The following is a 27333-nucleotide window of genomic DNA, read 5'->3' as shown; positions in this document are numbered from 1 at the left end:
TTCGATTTTTTGCAAGTAACAATATCATTCCAGAAACATGAAAATCTTCTCCATATTTTTTTTACCATACAATCAATTGTTTCAAACTTTCTTACCGTTGAGGCAATATTTACTCATAAGCATTAGCTATCGACTTTTAGATTTAATCTCCTTTCCCATCTTCCTCCATGATATTTTTCCTACCACATTTTTGGGCTTGAATTTCTCCCACCACGATGGGGCATATCCGATAAACCTTTTGTGACTAACTTCACCATCTTTTCTTCTTGAACCTCCATATAGACTGATAAACCTTTTATGAATGAGCACATCAAGAAACTCTTCAACTAGAATTGTCCATTCAACTTCCAAATTCAAAATTTTCATCTTGAAATCGCTTTCCATAGCATAAACTCCATCTTCACCAAAAATTGTGACTCGATCCTCTTGAGGATCCTCCATGCAATTGAATCATCTTGCATAGTATCATGGCAAATAGGATATTGGCATTTTATCTAGGCTTCTGACATTCACATCATCACCAACCACCCGGAATCTCTCCAAACTGGAGGCCACCAGCTAGACCAATTTCCGAAGTTCGAGAACATCCAATGCTTCATCTCTATCTTTATTAGCCATACACACTCCTGATGATACCATTTGAGGTACAGAAACATAATCTAATGCTTTGTGCCTCGTACATGCATATATAAAGAGCACAGAAAAAGCTACCCAAACATGAAGCTGTTTGGCGGCTTTGGCCTACTCACAAAATGACACCTCTAAGTCATCCCCACCAATTAGAAGTAACATTTGCTATCCTAATAGCCTTTCGCATCGAAGAATAACTGTCCAATCTCATCATGTCAGTCATATACGAGTCTCAAAAACAGAAAATTATTACCAAAAGTATCTAATGATGATAAAACAAATAGCCTTTGACACCTAGGCAAGTGGGGACCACACAATATCCACTAGAAAGCCTTATAAGGCTTCTAATATCATTGTTGAAGCCCCTTTCAAGAATCCAGACTCCTAAAGACTAGGTGCAGGACATAGCCAATCCAAGACCCCACAATTTGCTATTTAATAGGAAAAATCTGTCAAACAAAGTGATTCAAGGCATCTTTCAACTTTCTAAGTTGCGTGTACCCCCACTCACAAACTAATGAACTTCAAATTTTACAAAGAAACTACAAAATTACTAAAAATCTTTGGACCAACTAAACCCTTAAGAAACTACAAAATAACTAAAAAAAATCTTTGGACTAACGAAACCCTTCTTTTTGTTTTTTTTCTTTTTTTAGTACTTTTTTACCCTTCATGGACGTGTGGACCACAAGATGGACCCAAAAACTACCTAATTAGGTCTGGACCCTCTTTACGTTGCATTGTCTCAGGAAAAAAAAAACAACCCGGAAAACAGTAAATGAAATCAAATTAATGACAGGTCAATCAATGTCATTATGGAGAGCTATGTCAAACAGTTGGAGAATTATGAGAACAACAAACTAAGCATCACAGCCACTAATTATAGTTAATATGATCTGCAAGCATCTCTGGAGTGTGGGGGCTTAGAATCACCTTTCACTTTGTATTCGTCTGACTGTGCAACTAAAACAGCAGGGCCAAAGGAGCGAAGAAATGGCATTGGGTTGTTGAACCAGTAAACATCGACGTCACTCAGGAGAACATCATAGCCTAGCTTAAGTATCTGCAAAACTAATCGGGATTTCACCTTTGTCACCCTCTGAAAGCACTTTGTGCCGAAGTGACAGTCATTGAAACTGATGTTACTTGGGGCCAATGGGTCCTTGAAAACAGGCAGCCCCTGAAAGAACAGTCACCATTTCCTTAGGAATAAGATATATGCAGCATAAATATAATTTTAAACGGCTGAAATAGACCTAGATTTTAAATAATAATAATAATAATAATGAAAAACACAGTGAAGAAACTAGTGTTGAGAATGAAGCAGGCAAACCTGAAGTATGGCAAAGTGATAAATTTCGGGATCAAGAGCACAAACAATGAAATTTGAGATCGAGAGGCGGCGTAAGCGACAAACCCAACTCATAAGCATGTCCCTGTAACTGTTTCCAGCAACTGCAAGAACAATAGATCTATCATCACCCACAACTGTATGGAGGAGTGACTCTAACGAGAATGGAAAAGGTAATTGTCTCGAAAATTTAAAAGCGACCGTGGATAACTCCATAGAAGAGCAGTCCAACTTTCTGTTTACTGAACTGCTATCCTTTATGCAAGCCATCAACTTCTCTCTGCCAGATTGTACAATGCTTCTCATCCGTAATAAACCATATCTCCCCTGCTCTTTACCAGATGATGGCAGAAGGCGGCCGTTATGGACATCTGGTCCTTGAAAAGTATTATAAGCAATTTCTGCTACGTTGATGAACAAATATTTACCGCCACACTTGACAAGCTTTACTAGGTTGTTAGAAATATTAGTTGGGCGCAAGTAAAGTGTTCCATACAGTGTGGCAAGATGGGAGTTACCATCAAACTCCCAAATTCTCTCCCCAAAATCTGCTCCCAACTCAGAAGGCCTAGAGAACTGGTCAGACCAAAGACCCATACTTTCTGGGTAGAAACTTGATATGGATTCACTAGCATCAAATACCAATCTGATTTCTGATGACAGTGCCTCATTAATTACCCACTGGTCATGAAGCCCTTTCCCGTATAAGAAAGGAGGAAGGACCCCTGCATGCAAAGGTAGCTCTCCTGTATTCCAGGCCAAAAGCACCCGGCTGCCACAATAGCTCCACCGCTGTTTCTGGATTACAAACTCCCGCAGCTGGTAGAAGAGGCAAATACAAGTCAATAAGATTATCATCAGTTACATGGACTGAAATTTCATGTGATTCATTCACTTTAATCTGCTTCAGATTCCTTCGTACCTTCCCAATTTTTATCTGTTTACCATCCTCTTGGAGCCAGTGCTTCCCAGTGTCATCCAAATGAAAAGGGAAGTGAGAAACATTTCGCGGCCTGGCGACAAGGAGCCAGTCATGATGAAGCTTGTGTGTGTAATGCAATGCAGAGATGAAGTCGGGTAAGAGAATCGTCTCAGGATCAATCAGAACGGCAATGTCTGAACTGGAAGCGCGCGATCTTGCTACCATGGAGTGATAGAATGGAGTGCCTAGAAACCTGGATTACAAAGGGCACAATGTCAATAGATCATCATTTCTTTCTCTTTTTTATTATTTTTTTTTTTCCTTTTTTTGAAAGGCACCAATATATCATCATTGATCATCAAATACTAAAAAACAATCAGACAGTAGCATTTGAATCCATATAGGAATTTGAAAAGGCTTGATGAGCCTTCTAAGCTGTGAACTCTCAGAGAGTGCACATACAAATCAGAAGTGCCGGTAATCAAGTAACATCGTCAACTAGTTGAAATGAACTTTTAGGCACAGGCATTGCAAGAAAATAACAGTGCGTTATAGATCATTGGAAATAAAAGAAAAGAAACGATGATTGAATTCCTCAAGAAGATTCAAGAATAGCTCCATGATATGTGAACCTACATTTACAAGAAAAATCAGGAAATGAAAAACAAAGAAGAATGGTATGCTCTACTCGTTAATAGCAGAGCATGGCATTCCTCTTCGGCTAAATACCATGAGAAACCTGCTTCAACAATAAGGTATGCCGTCAAGGATCAATCAATATAGCACTTGGGAGTTTATATTTGTTTACACAAAACCTGTGGCCGAGTTTTATCCCTTGACATAAAACTTAGGAGAAAAATATAAAATAAAATTTGAAAGGCCTCATGTTGTTCTGACTCATTGACATCAGAAAAGAGCACATGCAAACAATATTAGACTTTCATGTCCCGATTAACTCCATAACAAATTCAATATGGACATCCATCCAATAGGAATGGGTCACAAGTGTTCACTTGTTTAAATATACTCCAGCTGCCAAAATTCAAGCTAGAATGAAGATCGAATCTCTAAGACCTATGATGCTAGAGCTTTTAGATGTGCAAGTTAACTTCATTCAATGAAGGTACAAGTACAATCTACTTTTTTACAATTCAACCAAACTAATGCCCAACTACATTTTAATTTGAGTCTGGGTGGGAATTAATGATTGCAATGAACCCACATATCACATATTGCCAAAAGAAATAAGAAAATATACAGGAAAGTCCAAATAACCTTTACTAGAACTCCTAAAGACACTAAATTTTCTCCAAGAAATATAGCCCCCCTTCTATTCTTTTGTTTAAGACATGTAAATCTTGGTCCCCCCTTAAACTACAACTATGAATCATCCTCATCATCATTGTAACCATGCCCTAGGTATTTTGGGTATCGCTTTATGAATACTATTTAGCCAATAATTCCAATCTAAAGTCTAATCCTTTGGAAGTAAACAAACCTTCATTATCTCCCTTCTCACCACCTCGATCTAGGTCCTTTCAGGTCGTCCCATGTTCTCCTTTCAAGGCCTTCAACCTTAATTGATGCAGGACGGATGGCCAAGCCTAGAATGATGCAATGAGATCATCAACAAATTAACTAGAACAATTTAAAGCACAAAATAAAGCTAACCTAGCACAATTTTTATTTTTATTTTTAATTCAGCAATGTAACATGTTCAAATTCAAACCATATGACGGTCCTGCAATGTAAATCCAATAAAATACCAAATAATCAGGATCTATGGAAGGCAGGACTTCCATCTAAGCACAGAGGTTGTTCTCAATTCAAAGAGGTTCACTTGGTTTGTGAGGGTTTGGGTAGGTTAGGGTTTGGGAATCGGATTTTGGTAATTAGGGTTTGGAAGTAGGGTTATGGGGAATTAGGATTTTGAGAGTTAGGGTTTTGGGGAATTATGTTTGTGAGAGGATTTTGAGAATTCGGGTTTGAGACTTACGGTTTTAGGGTTAGGATTTTAGGAAATCTGGTTTGGTATTTGGGAATTTAGGGATTAGGGTTTGAATTGGGGAAACAAAGGATGAAAAGGAGAAGAAGGCTGACCGTATGGACAGCCGTACAAGTCTGTATGTACGGTTGTACGGACAGGTGAGTACGGCCAAGTATGGCCGTACGGGTGTACAATTAGGGGGGTTGGTTGGATGGGAGTTTGGGACAGGTTAGGTTGTAGGTGTATGGATTGGAAGAAGGAAGAATAAGGATAGAGATGGCAATGGTTTTTCATTAGAGAAAGAAGAAAAAAGATCTAGAAAGAATGAGAAAGAGAAATACATTTTGTAAGAGAATGAGAAAGAAGGATAACTTGGATTCACTCCATACACCAATTCACTCCAATCACAGGAGACTTGCTTCATCTCAAAGCAAAGAGAAAGAAGAATTTTTTTTTTCCATATATTCAATAATGGGCTAGGGTGAGGACATCCAAGCCTTTATAGTCTCAGAAAAAAAGAAAAAATATATATATTTTACAAAAAAAACATTCTCAAATAAAAAGTTTCACATAAAGATGCGTGCAAAAAAAAAAAGTTCCTAACAACCTAAACTCGGCAAAAATATAAACTAAACCAAAAATAACAAATACATAAACAACAAAATAAACTAAGCTATTTCGTAGCTCACTATCAAGATGTCTAACGACGATGATCAAACGGTTGGAATGGTCTAAGTGGCCCACATGCATCTTCCCAGTGTGGCGCCTTCAAAGATGCGTAATCATGCATGTGAGGTCTTCAACGGGCTAGGCATTCAATTTGAACCCACGAGGCCCCATCTATGCATCACCTAGCCATAAAGAAACAGGGGCTCTCCTCCTCTTCTGGTATACCATGACTGGTGCTCAGATATCCTCGTCAACTCCCATTGGCTGAAAAGAGTTCACCTCTAGCGAAATAAAGCTACAATAATGCTCGAGGAGATCCGAGTCTATCCTCTGAAGCTCTGCCTCTATGATCCATGTACAGTCTAACTCTGACATGTTCTTCCACTTGACGAGATACTTCTGGAAACCTCTGTGTCTGGTGGAAACCACTTGCTCATCCAAAATATCTTCAATCTTTTCTCTTTTATTGGGTATGGATGGTAGAGAAGGTAAAGGCTAGGAAGAATGTTCTGGAAAAGGCCATGGTTAGTGGGACAGGTTGGGAAAGCTATCTGGCTCAATGTGAGGGTCGAAACAAGAGCTGGAGGGTGAAGTTGTTGAGTCCTTAAAGGACACAAGATCTTCCACATTAAATGTAGAGTTGATACCCATATCAAGTGGAAATTCTACAACATATGCATTAGAGCCTAATTTTCTCAATATCTTGCAAGGACCTGCACTATGGGCATGTAATTTCCTAATAGCCCCTTGCGGAAACCATTATGGCCTTATACAAACCATCATATAGTCACCTACTTGAAATTCTTTAAACCTGTGATGAGAGTCAGCAAATATCTTGTACTTTTTGTCACTCATATTAATCTGTTTTCTAATCTCATTATGCAAATCATGGATATGGCATGCGAATGCATCTGCCGACTCTGAAGGTCTATGGATATGATTGTCAACACACCGCCAAGTGTCATCTTTCTTAGGTGTGAGGGCTGGCACGGCACATGGACTCAAAGTTTCCTGAATGAGCTATTTTCTAAGAAGCTTACCAAATTGTCTCTTCAACTCCGCATGCCCCGTACAGCTCGTTCGGTAGTGAGGAAGATTTGGTAGAATCACCCTAAGGACAAGATCTATGACATGTTGAATGTCTCGCATGGGTGGAAGCTCATCCGGTAAGTCCTTAGGGAAAACATCGCTAAACTCCTCCAATATTGGATTCACCTCATGTGGCAACCCTATGTTAACCTCGGGTGTGACCTCTCTTGCCACGAGGGCATACACCATCGAATCAACCTTAGTTTCTCCTCTCTCAAACTCTTTAGTGTTTATTATATGGAGAGATTTAGGCTAGGATTTCCTCACTTCTCTAGGATCACCCTTCTTGACATCCTCTTTCTTCTCTAGGGTGCTTTTGGGTGGAAGAAGATTTACCTTAATCCTCTTACCTTCATACATAAATGAACACATATTTGAACGACAGAATAATGTCACATTTCGATCATAGAGCCAAGGCCTGCCCAAAATGATGAAGCCTACATCCATAAGAAAAACTCCACACACAACGTGTCTTTGTAAGATGCAAACTAAATAGGAATAAGACATCATTCAGAAACCGAAATCGATGACGCATCAAACCAAGAAACTCGATAGGGTTGTGGGTGAGGGATGAATTTCAAACCCAAACGAGATATAGTGCTAGCGGAGACTACATTGGTGCAACTGCCACTATCAATTATAACTTTGCAATTTTTGTCGCCACACCTGACATAAGTGTGGAAAATTGAATTCCTACGCCAATGATCACTCTATTTAGCCTGGGCTAAGGCGCATCTGACAACTGCAAGTGGCACGGTCTCAACTCCTTCAACTTCTTCATCACTAGCATCAATTTCGGGCTAATATTCTTCTTCTTTACAATCACTCTGATCATCCTCTTCTTCACAATCGCCAATCACGAGAGCCTTAATTCGCTCTTTCGTGGGGCACTAGATGTGAAATGGCCATATCATTGGCAGTTGTAACACCACTTTTTCTCCCCTATCCGATCTGGTACTAGTTATACCTTTGCCCTTCACATCCCTATTGTTGGATTGAGTACCAATAATGGCTTTAGATTGATCCCAAAATTAGGATTGTCTCCCAGGTGAGTGGCCCTAACATTGGCATCACGAGAGTCGAATTGCCTCACGAATTGCAGTTTCAAATACCATTCAAGTTCTTGCACCACTTGGTAGGCATGCTCTAGGGAGCTAACGTCATGAGGAATAAGCACACGTTGAAGCTTGGGTCGAAGGCCCATCCTGAGATGAGAAATGGTCATTAACGGGTCCTCCTCAATGTTACAACGCATCATGTATTCATCAAACTTGGCGATATAGTCAACGACGGGCATTGATTCTTGACGAAAGGATTGTCACTGATCCAAAAGCTTCTCGCGGTAAGAGAGAGGAAGGTACTTTTCCTTTAAGATCTCTTTCATCTCAGTCAAGCCAATCATGGAAAGCCTTGAGATCTAAGCAACCATCATAGTTCGGGGCCTCAATATTCGCGCTCTTCATTACCCGATCATTAAGACCATGGTGGTCTTGATACTCTCCAAAGGGTGGCTTAGTACACACCCCACCACAGCCAACACTTTGACCACGGCCTCTTGCACGTCCTCCAACTTGATCTTTCGCTTGAGATTGGTCATCTTCCCTATCATCAGGGATTACTTGGAGGGAAGTTTCCAACTGGATCATGCGAGTATGGGTCTCATCCCTAAGGGCTGCCAGCTGGAGAGCAGTGTTCAAAATATTGCTATCGCGTTATGTATCGCATCCTTAAGATAAAAATATGTATCGGTTATCGCAATGGATATATCATTTGTATCAGGTAATTTATCGCACTTTTTGGGAAACATGGGAAAACATTGGGAAAATGGTTGAATTTTTCAATGAAACTTCAGGGATTGTTAAAAAAGGCCTTAATACACACTTTTAAATCATAACATCTCAAAAAAGAAGTGCACATAATAGGTTTTCTTTGTATGGGGTCCAAAGATATGCGTTGTCTGACTGAACTACTGCAACCATATTCAAATTGAATGCATAGAGATAGTTGTCCATACACTAATAAGGGATGTATGGATTCTCAAGAAGAGAGGAGCCATGTTGCCCACCCCCCCCTCCCCGAACTGCCCGGATCCCACGAGTGAATAGAAAGTTAGATCTACATTGGATCTCACCTGAGCCAACTCGAGAAACGAAAACAAAAATGACAATCCATTCTATTGTTATTCAAAAATTACCAAGTACGAATGCACATCTAGGCCGTCGGGTAGCTACTCACCATTTCAAAGTCTATAAACATTTAGAGCGTATGTGATGATCATTTCATCAAACACTACTAAATACTTTGAAATTAGTCTCAATCCATAGCTAGTTGAAGGGAAATTTCAAAAAAGATTAATATTTTAATATTTTTTTATTAATTTTTAATTAATAATGATTTTTATTGTTGAAAATTGACAAGGACTTAACAAATCAGTAGATCAGCCCTCATACGTGCTTGATTTTATGTTTGGAGTGCAACATTGCAAGCAATTTGGGAGAAATTGGAAAATTTTTGAATTTTTCTCAAATTGGACCACCTACACTCAAATTTCAAAATTAGAGTGTCTATGATGATCATTTCATCAAATACTCCTAAATATTTTAAAATAAGTCTCAATTGACAACTCATTAAAGGAAAATTTCCAGGGAAACAAAAAACATGGAGGACATGAAGAACCAATGGATATCGAAATCAAAGCTCCAACTCCATGATTTTTCATGCAAAACATGAAGAACCAATGGATTTGTAACCATTTTACACTGATTTAACATAATTTCAACAACAACTAAAAAACGAATTAGAAATTGATATATTGGCACTACCTGTGCGTTTCGTATCGCACAGGTGGGATACAAGATATATCATGGGATATATCAGCCAATATCGCCGATATTTAAAACATTGTTGGTGACTGGTGGTTCTACTTTGGGCCTCAATACCAAAATTTGATATAGGACGGATGGCCTAGCCTAGAATGATGCAATGAGATCATCAATGGATTAAATAGAAAAGTACAAAATAAAGCCAATCTAACACAAGTTTTAAAAAATATCAACAATGTAACATGTTCTAATTCAAGCCATACGACAGTCCCACAATGTAGATCCAATAAAATACAAAATAATCAGGATCTATGAAAGGTAGGACTTCCATCTAAGCATAGGGGTTGTTCTCAATTCAAAGGGGTTCACTTGGTTGGTGAGGGTTTGGGTAGGTTAGGGTTAGGACTCTAGGGTTTGGGAATCGGGTTTTGGAAATTAGGGTTTGGAAGTAGCGTTATGGGGAATTAGGATTTTGAGAGTTAGAGTTTTGGGGAATTAGATTTGTGAGAATTAGGGTTTGAGACTTAGGGTTTTAGGATTAGGATTTTAGGTAACTAGGTTTGGGATTTAGGGATTTGGTGATTAGGGTTTGAATTGGCGAAAACAGAGGATGAAAGGGAGGGGAAGGCTGACCATACAGACAACCGTACAAGTCTGTCCATACGGTTGTACGGAAAAGTGGGTACGGCCAGGTATGGCCATACGAGTGTACAATTAGGGGGGTTGGTTGGATGGGAGTTCGGGACAGGTTAGGTTGCAAGTGTATGGATTGGAAGAAGGAAGAACAAGGATGGAGATGGAGTTGGTTTGTTGTTGGAGAAAGAAGAAAAAAGATCTAGAAAGAAAGCGAGAGAAATACCTTTTGATTTAAGAGTGAGAAAGAAGGATAACTTGGATTCACTCCATGGCATCACACCAATTCACTCCAATAACAGGAGATTGGCTTCATCTCAAAGCAAAGAGAAAGAAGAACTTTTTTTCTATATATTCAATAATGGACTAGGGTGTGGACGTCCAAGCCTTTAATAGTCTTAGAAAAAAACATTTTACAAAAAGACGCTCTCAGATAAAAAGTTTCACAAAAAGATGCTCAATATAATAAAATTTATTCCTTACTCCCTAAACTCAGCAAAAAATATAAGCTACACCAAAAATAACAAACATATAAACAACTAAATAAACTAAGTTATTTTGTGCCCCACGATCAACATGTCCAATGACGATGATAAAATGGTCTAAATGGTCCAACTAAGTAGCCCACATGCATCTTTCCAGTGTGGAGCCTTCAAAGATGCATAATCATGCATGTGGGATCTTCAACGGGCTAGGCACTCGAAGTGGGCTCACGAGGCCCCATGTATGCATCACCTAGCCATAAAGAAACGGGGGTTGTCCTCCCCCTCTAGTATACTATGACTAGTGCTCGGATGTCCTCATCATTAATCAAGACCCGCATGGGGTTTAGGCGAACAATAAGCGTTGTGGGTATGCTCCCCATAGACGAGAGTTTGATTCCCTTCCCCGGGATTACCCGATGCACGTGGTTTGTGAGTGATTGAGTGCATCTGCATGAAATAGTCTTGCTTGAAAATGGGGTGGGGACACCCTAACATCATTTTTTTTATTTTATTTTTTAAAAAAAAAACACTTAATCAAGCTCCCCTTCCTTATAGGTACCCCCTTCAGTTTCCTTAGCACATGGCTAAAACATCTTATGCTCGCCTCCATTGTTTCATCTCCTACCAGGGCAACTCTTATATTGCTTCCATTACCTCATATTATTGATTTAATACTTTCTAGTCTTCCCAACACTCATCTCTGCAAGCTCATTCTATCCTCATGTTGCCACTTAATTGATCACGACTTCATCCCACATAGTTGGTTGAATAGTTGGTTGAATAGTTATCTAATAAGAATTTTGCGGTGATCACAAAACACTCCAAGGGCAATCTCCAATTATTCTCACAACACTAATTCAATTGAAACGAACCCTCAATCTCTCCTTCTTAATGATAGTGCCAAGGTAATGAAACAAACCATTTTGAGGAATCTAAAGCCATGCCACTCATGAGTATTCCTACTAAGTTGTTCCAAATGCTTCAACTAATATTTCAATCTCTAGGCTTCAAAGCCTTCCTCCACATTCCAATTTAACATTTCCACCCATCTAGTGTCGTCAACTAGCACACATCATATGCAAACAAACACACCAAGGGGCCTTATCTAGGATTTGGATACCCATCATGGATGAAATATCCATATTATATCTGCCATTACAAGTGTATTGCATCCATATCAGCTAGATACGATATGCAATACAGGGTTGTATTGGCCCTGGTTAAAAAAGAATGCTCTGTATCTTTTCAATTCTCTCTTCATTTGCATTTAAATCATTGAGGAAGCTAAGAAAGTTGTTTTAGACTAGATGTAGACCTATTTTGGAGATCATAACAAAAGGTTTGACTGGGATTCAACGAATTAAAGTGGAATGGACCATTACAGGTTTTTAAAAAAAAGGGTAAACCATCACTTATTTTTTGTGTTCTAACCATCTTTTTGTTGTGTTTCAATGTAATGCGCCATAATTCACCAAATCATGTTTAATTTGTTGCATTGTGGCCCATTTGGTTGCCTCAATGTTACAACGCATCATGTATTCATCAAACTTGGCGATATAGTCAACGACGGGCATTGATTCTTGACGAAAGGATTGTCACTGATCCAAAAGCTTCTCGTGGTAAGAGAGAGGAAGGTACTTTTCCTTTAAGATCTCTTTCATCTCAGTCAAGCCAATCATGGAAAGCCTTGAGATCTAAGCAACCATCATAGTTCGGGGCCTCAATATTCACGCTCTTCATTACCCGATCATTAAGACCATGGTGGTCTTGATACTCTCCAAAGGGTGGCTTAGTACACACCCCACCACGGCCAACACTTTGACCACGGCCTCTTGCACGTCCTCCAACTTGATCTTTCGCTTGAGATTGGTCATCTTCCCTATCATCAGGGATTACTTGGAGGGAAGTTTCCAACTGGATCATGCGAGTATGGGTCTCATCCCTAAGGGCTGCCAGCTGGAGAGCAGTGTTCAAAATATTGCTATCGCGTTACGTATCGCATCCTTAAGATAAAAATATGTATCGGTTATCGCACTGGATATATCATTTGTATCGGGTAATTTATCGCACTTTTTGGGAAACATGGGAAAACATTGGGAAAATGGTTGAATTTTTCAATGAAACTTCAGGGATTGTTAAAAAAGGCCTTAATATACACACTTTTAAATCATAACATCTCAAAAAAGAAGTGCACATAATAGGTTTTCTTTGTATGGGGTCCAAAGATATGCGTTGTCTGACTGAACTAATGCAATCATATTCTAAACCTGTGCTCTAGAGATAGCTGTCCATACACTGATAAGGGATGTATGGATTCTCGAGAAGAGAGGAGCCGTGGTGGTCCCCCCCGGACCGCCCGGATCCCACGAGTGAATAGAAAGTTAGATCTACATTGGATCTCACCTGAGCCAACTCGAGAAACGAAAACAAAAATGACAATCCATTCTATTGTTATTCAAAAATTACCAAGTACGAATGCACATCTAGGCCGTCGGGTAGCTACTCACCATTTCAAAGTCTATAAACATTTAGAGTGTATGTGATGATCATTTCATCAAACACTACTAAATACTTTGAAATTAGTCTCAATCCATAGTTGGTTGAAGGGAAATTTCAAAAAAGATTAATATTTTAATATTTTTTTATTAATTTTTAATTAATAATGATTTTTATTGTTGAAAATTGACAAGGACTTAACAAATCAGTAGATCAGCCCTGATACGTGCTTGCTTTTATGTTTGGAGTGCAACATTGCAAGCAATTTGGGAGAAATTGGAAAATTTTTGAATTTTTCCCAAATTGGACCACCTACACTCAAATTTCAAAATTAGAGTGTATGTGATGATCATTTCATCAAATACTCCTAAATATTTTAAAATAAGTCTCAATTGACAACTCGTTAAAGGAAAATTTCGAGGGAAACAAAAACATGGAGGACATGAAGAACCAATGGATATCGAAATCAAAGCTCCAACTCCATGATTTTTCATGCAAAACATGAAGAACCAATGGATTTGTAACCATTTTACACTGATTTAACATAATTTCAATAACAACAAAAAAACGAATTAGAAATTGATATATTGGCACTACCTGTGCGTTTCATATCGCACAGGTGGGATACAAGATATATCATGGGATATATCAGCCAATATCGCCGATATTTAAAACATTGTTGGTGACTGGTGGTTCTACTTTGGGCCTCAATACCAAAATTTGATATAGGACGGATGGCCTAGCCTAGAATGATGCAATGAGATCATCAATGGATTAAATAGAAAAGTACAAAATAAAGCCAATCTAACACAAGTTTTAAAAAATATCAACAATGTAACATGTTCTAATTCAAGCCATACGACAGTCCCACAATGTAGATCCAATAAAATACAAAATAATCAGGATCTATGAAAGGTAGGACTTCCATCTAAGCATAGGGGTTGTTCTCAATTCAAAGGGGTTCACTTGGTTTGTGAGGGTTTGGGTAGGTTAGGGTTAGGACTTTAGGGTTTGGGAATCGGATTTTGGAAATTAGGGTTTGGAAGTAGGGTTATGGGGAATTAGGATTTTGAGAGTTAGAGTTGTGGGGAATTAGATTTGTGAGAAATAGGGTTTGAGACTTAGGGTTTTAGGATTAGGATTTTAGGTAACTAGGTTTGGGATTTAGGGATTTGGTGATTAGGGTTTGAATTGGCGAAAACAGAGGATGAAAGGGAGGGGAAGGCTGACCATACAGACAACCGTACACGTCTGTCCATACGGTTGTACGGAAAAGTGGGTACGGCCAGGTATGGCCATACGAGTGTACAATTAGGGGGGTTGGTTGGATGGGAGTTCGGGACAGGTTAGGTTGCAAGTGTATGGATTGGAAGAAGGAAGAACAAGGATGGAGATGGAGTTGGTTTGTTGTTGGAGAAAGAAGAAAAAAGATCTAGAAAGAAAGAGAGAGAAATACCTTTTGATTTAAGAGTGAGAAAGAAGGATAACTTGGATTCACTCCATGGCATCATACCAATTCACTCCAATCACAGGAGATTGGCTTCATCTCAAAGCAAAGAGAAAGAAGAACTTTTTTTCTATATATTCAATAATGGACTAGGGTGTGGACGTCCAAGCCTTTAATAGTCTTAGAAAAAAACATTTTACAAAAAGACGCTCTCAGATAAAAAGTTTCACATAAAGATGCTCAATATAATAAAATTTATTCCTTACTCCCTAAACTCAGCAAAAAATAAAAGCTAAACCAAAAATAACAAACATATAAACAACTAAATAAACTAAGTTATTTTGTGCCCCACGATCAACATATCCAATGACGATGATAAAATGGTCTAAATGGTCCAACTAAGTAGCCCACATGCATCTTTCCAGTGTGGAGCCTTCAAAGATACATAATCATGCATGTGGGATCTTCAACGGGCTAGGCACTCGAAGTGGGCTCACGAGGCCCCATGTATGCATCACCTAGCCATAAAGAAACGGGGGTTGTCCTCCCCCTCTAGTATACTATGACTAGTGCTCGGATGTCCTCATCATTAATCAAGACCCACATGGGGTTTAGGCAAACAGTAAGCGTTGTGGGTATGCTCCCCGTAGACGAGAGTTTGATTCCCTTCCCTGGGATTACCCGATGCACGTGGTTTGTGAGTGATTGAGTGCATCTGCACGAAATAGTCTTGCTTGAAAATGGGGTGGGGACACCCTAACATCATTTTTTTTTTTTTTTAAAAAAAAAACACTTAATCAAGCTCCCCTTCCTTATAGGTACCCCCTTCGGTTTCCTTAGCACATGGTTAAAACATCTTATTCTCGCCTCCATTGTTTCATCTCCTACCAGGGCAACTCTTATATTGCTTCCATTACCTCATATTATTGATTTAATACTTTCTAGTCTTCCCAACACTCATCTCTGCAAGCTCATTCTATCCTCATGTTGCCACTTAATTGATCATGACTTCATCCCACATAGTTGGTTGAATAGTTGGTTGAATAGTTATCTAATAAGAATTTTGCGGTGATCACAAAACACTCCAAGGGCAATCTCCAATTATTCTCACAACACTAATTCAATTGAAACGAACCCTCAATCTCTCCTTCTTAATGATAGTGCCAAGGTAATGAAACAAACCACTTTGAGGAATCTAAAGCCATGCCACTCATGAGTATTCCTACTAAGTTGTTCCAAATGCTTCAACTAATATTTCAATCTCTAGGCTTCAAAGCCTTCCTCCACATTCCAATTTAACATTTCCACCCATCTAGTGTCGTCAACTAGCACACATCATATGCAAACAAACACACCAAGGGGCCTTATCTAGGATTTGGATACCCATCATGGATGAAATATCCATATTATATCTGCCATTACAAGTGTATTGCATCCATATCAGCTAGATACGATATGCAATACAGGGTTGTATTGGCCCTGGTTAAAAAAGAATGCTCTGTATCTTTTCAATTCTCTCTTCATTTGCATTTAAATCATTGAGGAAGCTAAGAAAGTTGTTTTAGACTAGATGTAGACCTATTTTGGAGATCATAACAAAAAGTTTGACTGGGATTCAACGAATTAAAGTGGAATGGACCATTACAGGTTTTTTAAAAAAAGGGTAAACCATCACTTATTTTTTGTGTTCTAACCATCTTTTTGTTGTGTTTCAATGTAATGCGCCATAATTCACCAAATCATGTTTAATTTGTTGCATTGTGGCCCATTTGGTTGGCTTTCAACAAGTCAAGCCAACAAATAACAATCTTCCCAAGGAAAGGTCAAATACAGTTGGTTTTAGGAGATTTGGAATGAGGAAGAAAGAAAGAAGAAGGTAAGAGAGAGAGAGAGAGAGAGAGAGAGAGAGAGAGGGGCTAGGGTAACTTGTTGTGTATGTTAGTCACTTTACTAACTCTCTCTCTCTCTCTCTCTCTCTCTCTCTCTCTCTCTCTCTCTCACACACACACACACACACACACATTAACTTCAAAGAGACATACAATGCTCCATAGGATTACAAAACATACAAACACACACAAACACAATTACATGTATTTCCATAGATACATCATCATATACATATCCAATAAGAAAAAGGATAGATTCATGAATATCTCGTTGTTCTCACGAATATTTCATTGTTACTTTATTTATATTTTTCCTTAATTCCGTCTTAAAATAAATAATAATAATAATATCGATCGACACAAGCCGATACCATCTAATGTGGGCTGATACTGATATGCGACGTCAATGCCCATATCGTATCATTTTCAACTGGGCCGATATGCCTCCTGATACCAATATTTAGAACCATGATACTTGTACTAGTAACCTAGAAGAAGTGCAAAGGAAAGGGGCCAATGCAGTGATTGATAGAGAACCCACCACTACAAGGAGCTCCTTTGAATCACCACTAGATGTTCAGTCTCATCATAGCACCACCATATATGTCTTTAATGATGTCAATGACTTGGCATCAAGTTTTTGAAAATCAGTTATGATACAACAATGTGGTCTTCATCAGTCATATTGGAACTGTATTTGTCACCCCTATTACATGATAAGGGGGTGAACCATTCCCTTTCATAACCATATCGGCTGATAGATGCCTATACACAATCAACATTGATACAGGGCTGACACAGGCCAATGGCGCTATTAAGGGCCCACTAAAAAGAAGAAGAAGAAGAATCCAACATTTTTTTCTTTAGTTTTTTTCACTTGTTTCTTCATTTCAACCATGGACAAAGCTTTTAAAAAATAAATAAATAAATCATTTTGTACTAGATCTATGATTATTTGGAAATTGAAACACAATATTTGGTGATATTCAATGAATTGAAGCGGTATGAACCATCTTGGGAAAAATTAGAAGGGCAAAACCATCATTTTTTCTCATCTTGTTTTTGTCGTATCAATCTAAAGGGCCCTAATCTATCAAAACATACTTGATACAGGCCCAATAATGTTTCAAATTCTTTTGTGCAAAGAAACATTTTTGGTCACTATGGGCACATATCATCCGGCATGGTCTGACATGCCCCATATTGTATCGTTTTTTGGGCTCGGCCAATACATCAACTGTTACCATTATTTAAAACCTTACTTGGCACCCCTTCTCTTCATGACCTACCACATTACCTCCCTAGTTTCTCTATCTTCTGCTTTCTCCATGTAAATAAAAACCATAAATTCTAGCTCTCATCTCTATACTTCCCATCAACTATTTTAGTAGTAGTTGTGATTGCCTATCTCACCAAGATGAAGCCAGATTAATTTTGTAATATCCTTGTATGAGTTGCCCTGAAAAGCCAATATTGATGTTTATGATCATGTACATGGATGACCACATGTGTTTGGTCTTACCTTGTGTGCCATAATTAAATGTGTGGGTAAACCTATCTATTTATTTGCGGGTTACAAGGAGGGGCTCCTTGTCCTAGAAGAATGTGAGTTTGGACATAACAACCCACCAATGGAGAGTTGTGTTTCATATATCTTAGTAACATAAATTCACTGATTACAGTAGCAGGATTGAGCAATCCGTTAAACGCACAGTGATCATTTAAGTGAGGGAACTGATGACAAGTTGGGATGGAAGGTCTCCGCCATCGAGCTCAATAATGAGTTGAGATGGAAGGTCTCTCACCATCGGGATCAACAACGAGTGGGTGCCTACTCCTTACTGATGAGGACATCGTGCGCACGCACAGCCGCATGCCGCCTACACACGCACGCACACCACACCTCTATGCACATACGTACGCAGAAGGAGGGCCTCACCATCGATCTGGCTCGATGACGACGTCCAGGGAGGATTTCCTAGCTAGAAGATGAAGTTTTGGTTCAAAAGGGTGGGCCCGATAGTCAAGAAACGCCCATCATGGGATCTCATGATCGTGGCCCACTTGTTGGATTGATTTCATATTTTAGGTTTCCTTATTGTTATTATTTAGAACATCGTGAACGCTTTAGATTTCTTTATTTGGTTTTTATTTTAGTTTACTTCATCGCCAAGTAATAGGTTGCGCACATGGTGCGAGTTTTGGGGGTATAGGGTTTTCCCTATAAATAGGCACCCCTTGTAGTTCTTTTGATTCATTGAAGCTTAATAAAAATTCCTGCTTTATTTTTCTGCTCTTAGTGAGTTGTGGAAGAATTCAAAAGTGGGTACGATGTCCTTCCTTTTCGAAGGGCTAACTACGTGGTGTAAAGCCACATCTATCCCCATCCGTCCTTACCCTCTCCCATCCATATATCTCATCTTCTATCATCATTATTGCTTTGAATTTCCCAGCTTTTACAGCTATTTATCCCTCTCCAACCAGTTTCCAGAATTTGGACCTATAGGAGGGCTGAAACTTCGGCGGAGCACTACACCTCGACCTTACTTCGGATCGTCGTCAAACTAGGAGGGATTGGAGGTCTCCCCTGACCGACCAAGGCCTAGGTGTCACTTTGGGGAGGTAGGCTTCCATCACATATGCAGTCAGCCCACCCGCGCACGTGCGTCAGCCTCGAGTCACCATCTGCATGCAGGAGCTTTCTCCAAGTCAGGTTTTCCTCTAGTTTTCCTCTTTTCATTCATATTTCCTAAACCCTAGCCTTAGTTTGCATTAGCCCTAATTTATTTGCCCCTTTTTGTCACCCTAGGGTTCCTTGAATTGAGATTGGGGAATCCCTTGGATTAGGGACTGTTTGCTATGCATGTGTGGTTGATTTTTATTTTCCTTTGAGCATCGTTTGGTTTATAATTTTTATTGGTCCAGTCTTAGCCTGTGTAAGCCTGGACCCGCATAGATTCCCCTTTACTAAAATGTTTGAACTTTTCATGTGAGATATGGAATTTGTGTAATTGTTTCTGAACTAAGGTGATTTTAAGCCTGAAATCTCACACATCATGTTTAATTTCATGTCCTGCATCACTTACCCTACATAGGAGTGTAAGCATTCACAGATGTGGATTCTTGTATCTTAGGCCTGATCAAGCATATACATTGGAGGATCACATAATCGCATCGAGTCTATGGTCTGGGGGGCCTATCGTGCCTAAATCAAGTCGACTTGATCGTGCACTAGCTTGGACAAATCCATGAGGTCATGTCAAGACTTCACGGTCCTAGTGTTGTGTGCTTTGGCTCACCCTACAAGGTTACATTAGTGACTAACAATTGGGTGTGATTGGGTGCAAGCGCTAGGATTTGCTACAAGAAGCCCACATGTTCCAACATGGGACCCACAAGTTACCTCAATGAACTTGTTTTAGATCTCGATGATAGGACCATCCATCAGGTGGTTTTCTAGTTAGGCCTGTCACCAAAAAGGTCTTTAATGTTTAATTGAAGGTTTGTAATCGTTAATCTTTTGTTTTAACCGTAAAAATGTTTTATTATGCTTGATAAACAAATTATGGTTGAGATCTCATGGTCCACCTCTTAGACTGGCATGGGATTTTGGTCAAGAGCGGATGCCACCGGACAATGGAGAGATTTCATCAATTTTGGTGAATGGGTAAGGTAGGGATATGGACTTTTGATAGTGTAGGGCATACCAAAGTTTGTACAGCTAAGGAGCACTATAATTAGTGCTTTCTTATGAAACCTGCATTGCTCCTTAGAAATAGATCCTAATGCAAAAGGTATATAGCATAAGAGAGGGTGCCTACCCCCTACCCTACATAGGAGTGTGAGCATTCACTGATGTGGATTCTTGTATCCTTAGGCACAATTGAGCATTTACATTGGAAGATCACATATTTATATCGAGTCTATGGTCTGGGGAGCCTATCGTGCCTGAATCAGTTCGAGTTGATTGTGCACTAGCTTAGACTAATCCATCAGGTTGTGTCTGGACTTCATGGTCCTAGTGTTGTGTGTTTTGGCTCACCCTGCAATATTACATTAGTGACTAACATACAAGTGTGATTGGATGCATGCATTAGGATCCATTATATGAAGCCCACATGTTCCAACATGGGACACACTAGTTACCTCGATGAACTTATTTATTGTTTAGATGTTGATGATAGGACCATCCATCAGGTGGTTTTCTAGCTAGGCCCGACACCAAAAAGGTTTTTAATGTTTAACCGATGGTTTGTAATCGTTAATCTTTTGTTTTAACTGTAAAAATGTTTTTATTATGCTTGATAAACATTTGATGGTTGAGATCCTGCGGTCCAACTCTTAGGCTAGCATGGGATTTTGGTCAAGAGTGGATGCCAATGGACAATTGAGAGATTTCGCCAATTTTGGTGCACAGGTAAGGCAGTGATATAGATTTTTAATAATGTAGGGCATACCAAAGTTCGTAGGGGTAAGGAGCACTATAACTAGTGTTTTCCTATGAAACCCTTGCTCCTCCTTATAAATAGATCCTATCCCAAAAGGTATATAGCATAAAAGAGCCTTGGATGCCCGCAACATCCAAGTGAGTGTGTGCGTGTGAGAGAGAGAGAGAGAGAGAGCATTGTACATCTCACTCCTCCCTCCATCAAATGTCCACCTGTGGGCATCTCTCTGTGTTCAACCAACCCTACCCCAGTTGACTTCCTATGTTGGAAGAGCGGCATCAAATTTCACAGTGATTGGACGGCATAAATCTAAGGTATGGATTTTTTTTCCTAGAAACTTGATGATATCCAAGGATCCTTATTAGGGTTATATTAAAATCTGAAATTTTTTAAAACCTTATGCTTCCATTGTGTTTTGAAAAATTAAATAACACATATTTCCTGTCATGGCATTTTTGCTCTCCACCCTCTTTCAAAGATTGATAAACTCATAAGTTTGATGCTCCAATAGTATGTGCAACCTTATGGATCTCCTTTCTCATAAGTAGGTATCATGCTGCTTTTCTTCCATTTGTCTAGCATTTTTGTTTGTGAATTTTGTTGACAATACTGGCTGCCATGCCTAACCTGATTTGTTGAGTATCTTACACACCTCTGTTGATATATCATCGGTATACACAACCTTCCCTTTATTGTCACAGCTAAGACTACCTTTACTTACACAAATTCTACAATATGCATTGCCTTGCTCCTGTGGTAGACTCTTAGGTGTTTCAACACCTAGTCAAGGGCTCGAGTACCCATGGGTGGTGAAAACCCACTATGGCATGAGTGTGGCGGTGTGTGTGTGTGTGTTAATCTCTATGCCTTTGTCTTTATTCATTAACCTCTGGAAGTAGTTTGTCCTCCTCTTTGTAATCACACTATGTTTCTCCAAGACCCTAGTCTTCATTCTAGATGCATCTATGTTGCTTGATGTCTTTACTTTACCATCCCCTCATTTTTGCTAACTTTCAAATCTATTTTTCTCGCTCTTTACTACTTAATCTATCTACAGTTCATCATACATGTATGGCCATATTGGTCACTTCATCTTAGTATTTTTATCTCATTTGAGTTTTTCCTCATTTGTGCTTCTTTGCCACTCTTTATAGTTGGACCTCTTTTTTGTCAACTGCCTTTCGTACCTCATCCCCCACAACGACGTTTATTTACGCATGCATTCTTGCCTATAAATCCCCAGGCACTTGATTTGCCACTCTAAATACATTGACAACCATCTCCATCCACACCGACTTGGCGGTTGCTTCCGAGTTCCAATTGCCTTCTTTATCACTTCCCCAATAGGTAGCATCAATCTTTCCCATTCTAGGTTCCAACTGCTTACTATTGTATTGGGCAAATCTTACCCACTTCCCACCACAACCGGACATTGTTGCATCATATTGCCTCTAGGGAACACCCTAATCCACACTTATACACTTACTACCACAATTAGGTTCACAAATGTTGCATGTCACCAAGGGATGCCCTCGAAGACCCTTGCACACTTTCCACCACACAAGTTGAAAATTGTGGTGCATCACTTTCAAACCAATGACCTAGCTTCAAAGCATGCATACAAAGATCTTGAGTCTGCCCCAAGGGGAAGGCTGAGGTAATTAATTGGAAATGATGTGGCTTTACATTCCAAAAGAAACACGAGCTCGCTCACCTCCTCCTTGGAAAGACCAAGCTCAACTATAGCACTTTTTAAAAGTTGATGTGGAGGCCCAAACATGCTTCAAAGCATCTCAATATGGATTGGATTGTTAGTATTTGATCACTAGAGGCTTCATAAAAAATGATTGTGTGTTGTCCACAAATTGTAAATGAGACAAGAATGTCCATCACCCCACAGTCAAGAAGAATACCCAACTATGGAGGCCATTTCAAGTAATTTTCCAAGACCTTCCTCTATCATAGAAAAGAGGAAAGGCGATACCAGAGAATTTTACTTGTTCAACTAGTCATCCAAATCCAGCTCTCCACACGTTGCAATATGGAAGGTGTGAATGAGATCTAGGTCATTCTGATGGGCCCAACCCTTTGTGTTCCGGTCCAAAAAAATCAGGTAGGTATGTTATCAAGTGGATCGCTCATTGGGGATGCTAAAAAATTGGGTAGGTATGGTAATCCAATCAGTGCGACACTGGGGATAGGCTCCCTCAGTGAGCCCAAGTGATTGGGATTAACAGCCATTTTATGCCATGCGGTTGATGTATATGTCACCACAATCTAGAGATTGGCTAACTCTCACCATAGTTGTGAGCTTTCTTAAATTAACTACCAAAAGAATTGTGATGCCTTCTTGTTCAAGTATTCATGCAAATTCAACACTCCAAACATGAGGCAATATGGCATGTATGAGAGATCTGGCTTATTCATCTGCCAACTTCAGAGAGTATAGAGATAACCAAATGCTACACAAATGAGTAACAATGGCACATCTTCCCAGAAAATGAGAGATCTGGCTTATTCATCTGCCAACCTCAGAGAGTATAGAGATGGCCAAATGCTACACAAATGAGTAACAATAGCACATCTTCCCAGAGGCAATACTCCTGAACATAAGTTTTTTTTTTTCTAGGAAGAACTATTGATATAAGAAACTTGCCACTTCAAAATATCAGTCATCATCATTAGTTATAAAATTTTAATAGTTGGGATGTTATATATGTCAAAGGAAATATCAATCTACACAGCAGATTTACAGCTTTACAGATTTACAGATTTACAGCAGATTTACAGCTAATATCTACAGCAGATTTACAGCTAATAGCAGATTTACAGCTAATATCTACAGCTTTGACTGATATGACAGTTATACAGATTTATTCCTTCCTTAATTAGGATATATTAGCTGTACAGTATATTTAGATGTATATATGGTAGGGGCTGAAGATCAGCTTGTATTTCTTCCCTAAATAGCTTGTAATCTACCTATATAATGGGCAATTGTCAATGAAGAAAGGCAGACTTTTTCAAAAGGACTCTAAACTGTCATGGTATCAGAGCTATAGCTCTAAATTTCTATTTGTCTCGTGCTCTCAAGTTTCTTAGTCTCGGTTATTCTTGTTCTAGTTCTGTTGACCTCATGTCTTCCGATAAGTCTGATGTTTCTTTGATTCGTTTCAATGGCAAGAACTACTCTGCTTGGGCGTTTCATTTCAGGATTTTCGTCAAAGGTAAGGAGCTGTGGGGACATGTTGATGGCAGTAACCTAGCTCCTGACAAAGACAAAGACAAAGACCGACACGCCAAGTGGGAAGTCAAGGACGCACAAGTTATGGCATGGATTTTGGGATCCGTTGAACCCAACATCATCTTGAACCTTCGATCTTCTCAGACTGCAGCTCAGATGTGAACATACCTGAAGAAGGTCTACAGTCAACAAAACACTGCTCGTCGTTTCCAGCTTGAACATGAATTGGCCACTCTCCAACAGGATAGTCTTTCTATCTCCGATTTTTACTCTAGATTCACTAATCTTTGGGCTGAATACACTGATATAGTTTATGCTGACTTACCATCCGAAGGTCTTAGTTCTGTTCAATCTGTCCATGAAACTACTCAGAGGGATCAATTTCTAATGAAACTAAGGTCTGAATTTGAAGGCACCAGATCCAATCTTATGAACCGAGAATCTGTCCCCTCCTTGGATACATGCCTAAATGATCTTCTTCGCGAGGAACAGCGCCTTCTCACTCAAACCACCATGGAACAACGACGATCTACATCTGTTCCTGTAGCCTATGCAGCACAAGGCAGGCCACGAAGCAGGGATATGAGCACTGTTCAGTGCTTCTGTTGCAAGGGATTTGGTCATTATGCTGCAAACTGTCCCCGAAAATTATGCAACTATTGCAAAAAGGATGGCCATATCATCAAGGAATGCCCAACTCGACCCCCCAAGAAATCGGAGACAGCATATACTGTCTCAGTTGGCTCTTTTAGTGCGGGTAGTTTGGTGAATACAACACAAAGTGCTCCTGCTCCTGCTCCCGTTTCAGTCCAACCCGTGACCCCTGACATGATTCAACAAATGATCATGTCTGCATTTTCAGCTTTAAGACTCTCAGGTAAACCCTTCACTACATCATCTCCTTGGTACTTTGATTCCGGGGCTTCCCATCATATGACAAACAATGCTGCTTCTCTTACCAATGTAAACAAATATTTTGGAAATCTCAAAATTCATACTGCTGATGGCAATCATTTACCTATCACGGCCACTGGTGATGTTTCCTCCTCTCTCACTGATGTCTTCGTATCTCCCGGTCTTACCACCAATCTTGTGTCTGTCGGTCAGTTAGTTGATAATGATTGTAAAGTAGAGTTTTCTAAATCTGGTTGTGTTGTGCAGGATCAACAGTCAGGGCGGATGATCGCGAGGGGGCCTAAAGCGGGACGTCTTTTTCCTCTTCAATTTCCTTTGTCTTCTTTTTCTTTGCCTTTTGTCGCTTGTAATTCTGCTCATGTTGATTACCGAGCGTGGCATAAACGTCTCGGACATCCAAACTCTAATGTACTTCATGCTTTATTGAAATCTGGTTTTCTTGGGAATAATGAAACACCATCTCTTAGTGTTGTTCAGTTTGATTGCAATTCTTGCAGACTTGGCAAAAGTAAAACTCTACCCTTTCCTTTTCACACACCGCATGTTGTCAAACCTTTCGATCTGATACATAGTGATGTGTGGGGTATGGCACCAGTCACCAACGCTACTTCGGTTGACACCCCCATGGAACTTAATGTGAAATATCGACGTGACGAAGGGGAGCTTCTTGAGGATCCTACTACCTATCGGAAGTTGGTTGGTAGTCTTATCTATCTAACCATTACCCGACCAGACATCTCTTATGCTGTTCATACCGTCAGCAAAGTCATGCAAGCACCGAGGCATCTCCATCTATCTGCAGTCCGCCGCATAATTCGCTACATTCTTGGGACACCTACTCGTGGCTTATTCTTCCCTTCCGGTTCTTCACTTCAGCTACAAGCCTATAGTGACGCTGAGACACCAGGAAATCTACTACCGGCTGGTGTATGTTTCTTGGTGATGCCCTTATCTCTTGGAAATGCAAGAAGCAGGACCACGTCTCCAAATCATCTACTGAGGCCGAGTACCGAGCCATGTCTGCAGCATGCTCCGAGATCATTTGGCTGCGTGGTCTCCTCACAGAGCTCAGTTTCATTCCCGTACATCCTACTCCACTCCATGCTGACAACACTAGTGCCATCCAAATTGCCGCAAACCCAGTCTATCACGAACGCACCAAGCACATCGAGGTTGACTGTCACTCAATCAGGGAAGCCTACGATCATCAAGTCATCACTCTTCCACATATCTCCACAACTTTGCAGATCGCCGATATCTTCACAAAATCCATGCCACGTCAGCGCCATCATTTTCTCGTTAGCAAATTGATGCTTGTCGATTTACCAGCATCAATTTGAGGGGGGATGTCAAAGGAAATATCAATCTACACAGCAGATTTACAGCTTTACAGATTTACAGCTTTACAGATTTACAGATTTACAGCTTTGCAGATTTACAGATTTACAGAATAGCAGATTTTACTAATATCTACAAACTTTGACGATATGACAGCTTATACGATTTATTCCTTCCTTAATTAGGATATATTAGCTGTACAGTATATTTAGATAGATGTATATATGGTAGGGGCTGAAGATCAGCTTGTATTTCTTCCCTAAATAGCTTGTAATCTACCTATATAATGGGCAATTGTCAATGAAGAAAGGCAGACTTTTTCAAAAGGACTCTAAACTGTCAATATAACACTTTTGTTAAATGGCGACTCAAGTATTTTCATTATAACAGAACTTCAAACATAAGGTGAGCTATTAGCGAGAATCAATCATGTTTCAAAGCCAAGCAAGGGAAAAGAAATGAGGAAATCTTAGAACAATATAGAAATGCCAAAAAGAATGATAATAAAGTATTAATGCTTAAGTCTTCATGTACCAATAAAGATGAAGAGGAAATTTAGCTATAAGACCAGCCACGTGCTTAAAGGGATAGAATGTTGGCCAGTTAAGGAACAACATGCCCATAGGATGAGTGTAGCTGAAATGAGGATGTTGAGATGGATGAGTGGCAAGACGAGGATAAAATTAGAAATGGATGCATTGTAGGGAACTTGCGAGTAGCAATAGGTAATAAGATGAGAGAAAGTAGACTTAGATGGTTTGGCCATGTTGCAACGGATACCAAACTGCACTAGTTAGGAGTGAATTATTCATATCAAAGGCTTTAAAAGGGCAGGGAAAGGCCCAAGGACCTACAGTTTAACCCAGGATATGGTCCGTGGTAGTTGATTGGCAAAACAAAATGTTTAGCTTACCCAATTAGTTGGGATAATAAAGGTGAGATGATGATGATGGTGAACCATTTTCTTT

General features: G+C 39.6%; 1 protein-coding gene across 6 annotated transcripts in view; it reads right to left on the bottom strand.

Annotated features, from left to right (window-relative positions):
* LOC131246145 (beta-arabinofuranosyltransferase RAY1) overlaps positions 1-27333 on the bottom strand; it is a 60034-nt gene that overhangs the window by 19013 nt on the left and 13688 nt on the right. For 3 of the 6 annotated variants that reach the window (XM_058246045.1, XM_058246047.1, XM_058246042.1), the window contains 3 exons: positions 2904-3156; positions 1964-2800; positions 1564-1810 (listed from right to left, as the gene is read on the bottom strand). In XM_058246045.1, coding sequence (XP_058102028.1) covers positions 1564-1810; positions 1964-2800; positions 2904-3156 — 1337 coding nt within the window. Of the gene's footprint in view, positions 1-1563; positions 1811-1963; positions 2801-2903; positions 3157-4401; positions 4496-27333 lie in introns of those variants that run through there. The other 3 variants (XM_058246046.1, XM_058246043.1, XM_058246048.1) reach the window with 3 other exon arrangements.

Source organism: Magnolia sinica, chromosome 5, assembly GCF_029962835.1.
Source record: "Magnolia sinica isolate HGM2019 chromosome 5, MsV1, whole genome shotgun sequence".
Lineage (NCBI taxonomy): Eukaryota > Viridiplantae > Streptophyta > Magnoliopsida > Magnoliales > Magnoliaceae > Magnolia > Magnolia sinica.
Note: the sequence above shows the minus strand (reverse complement) of the source record. Positions and strands in the feature narration are given on the sequence as shown.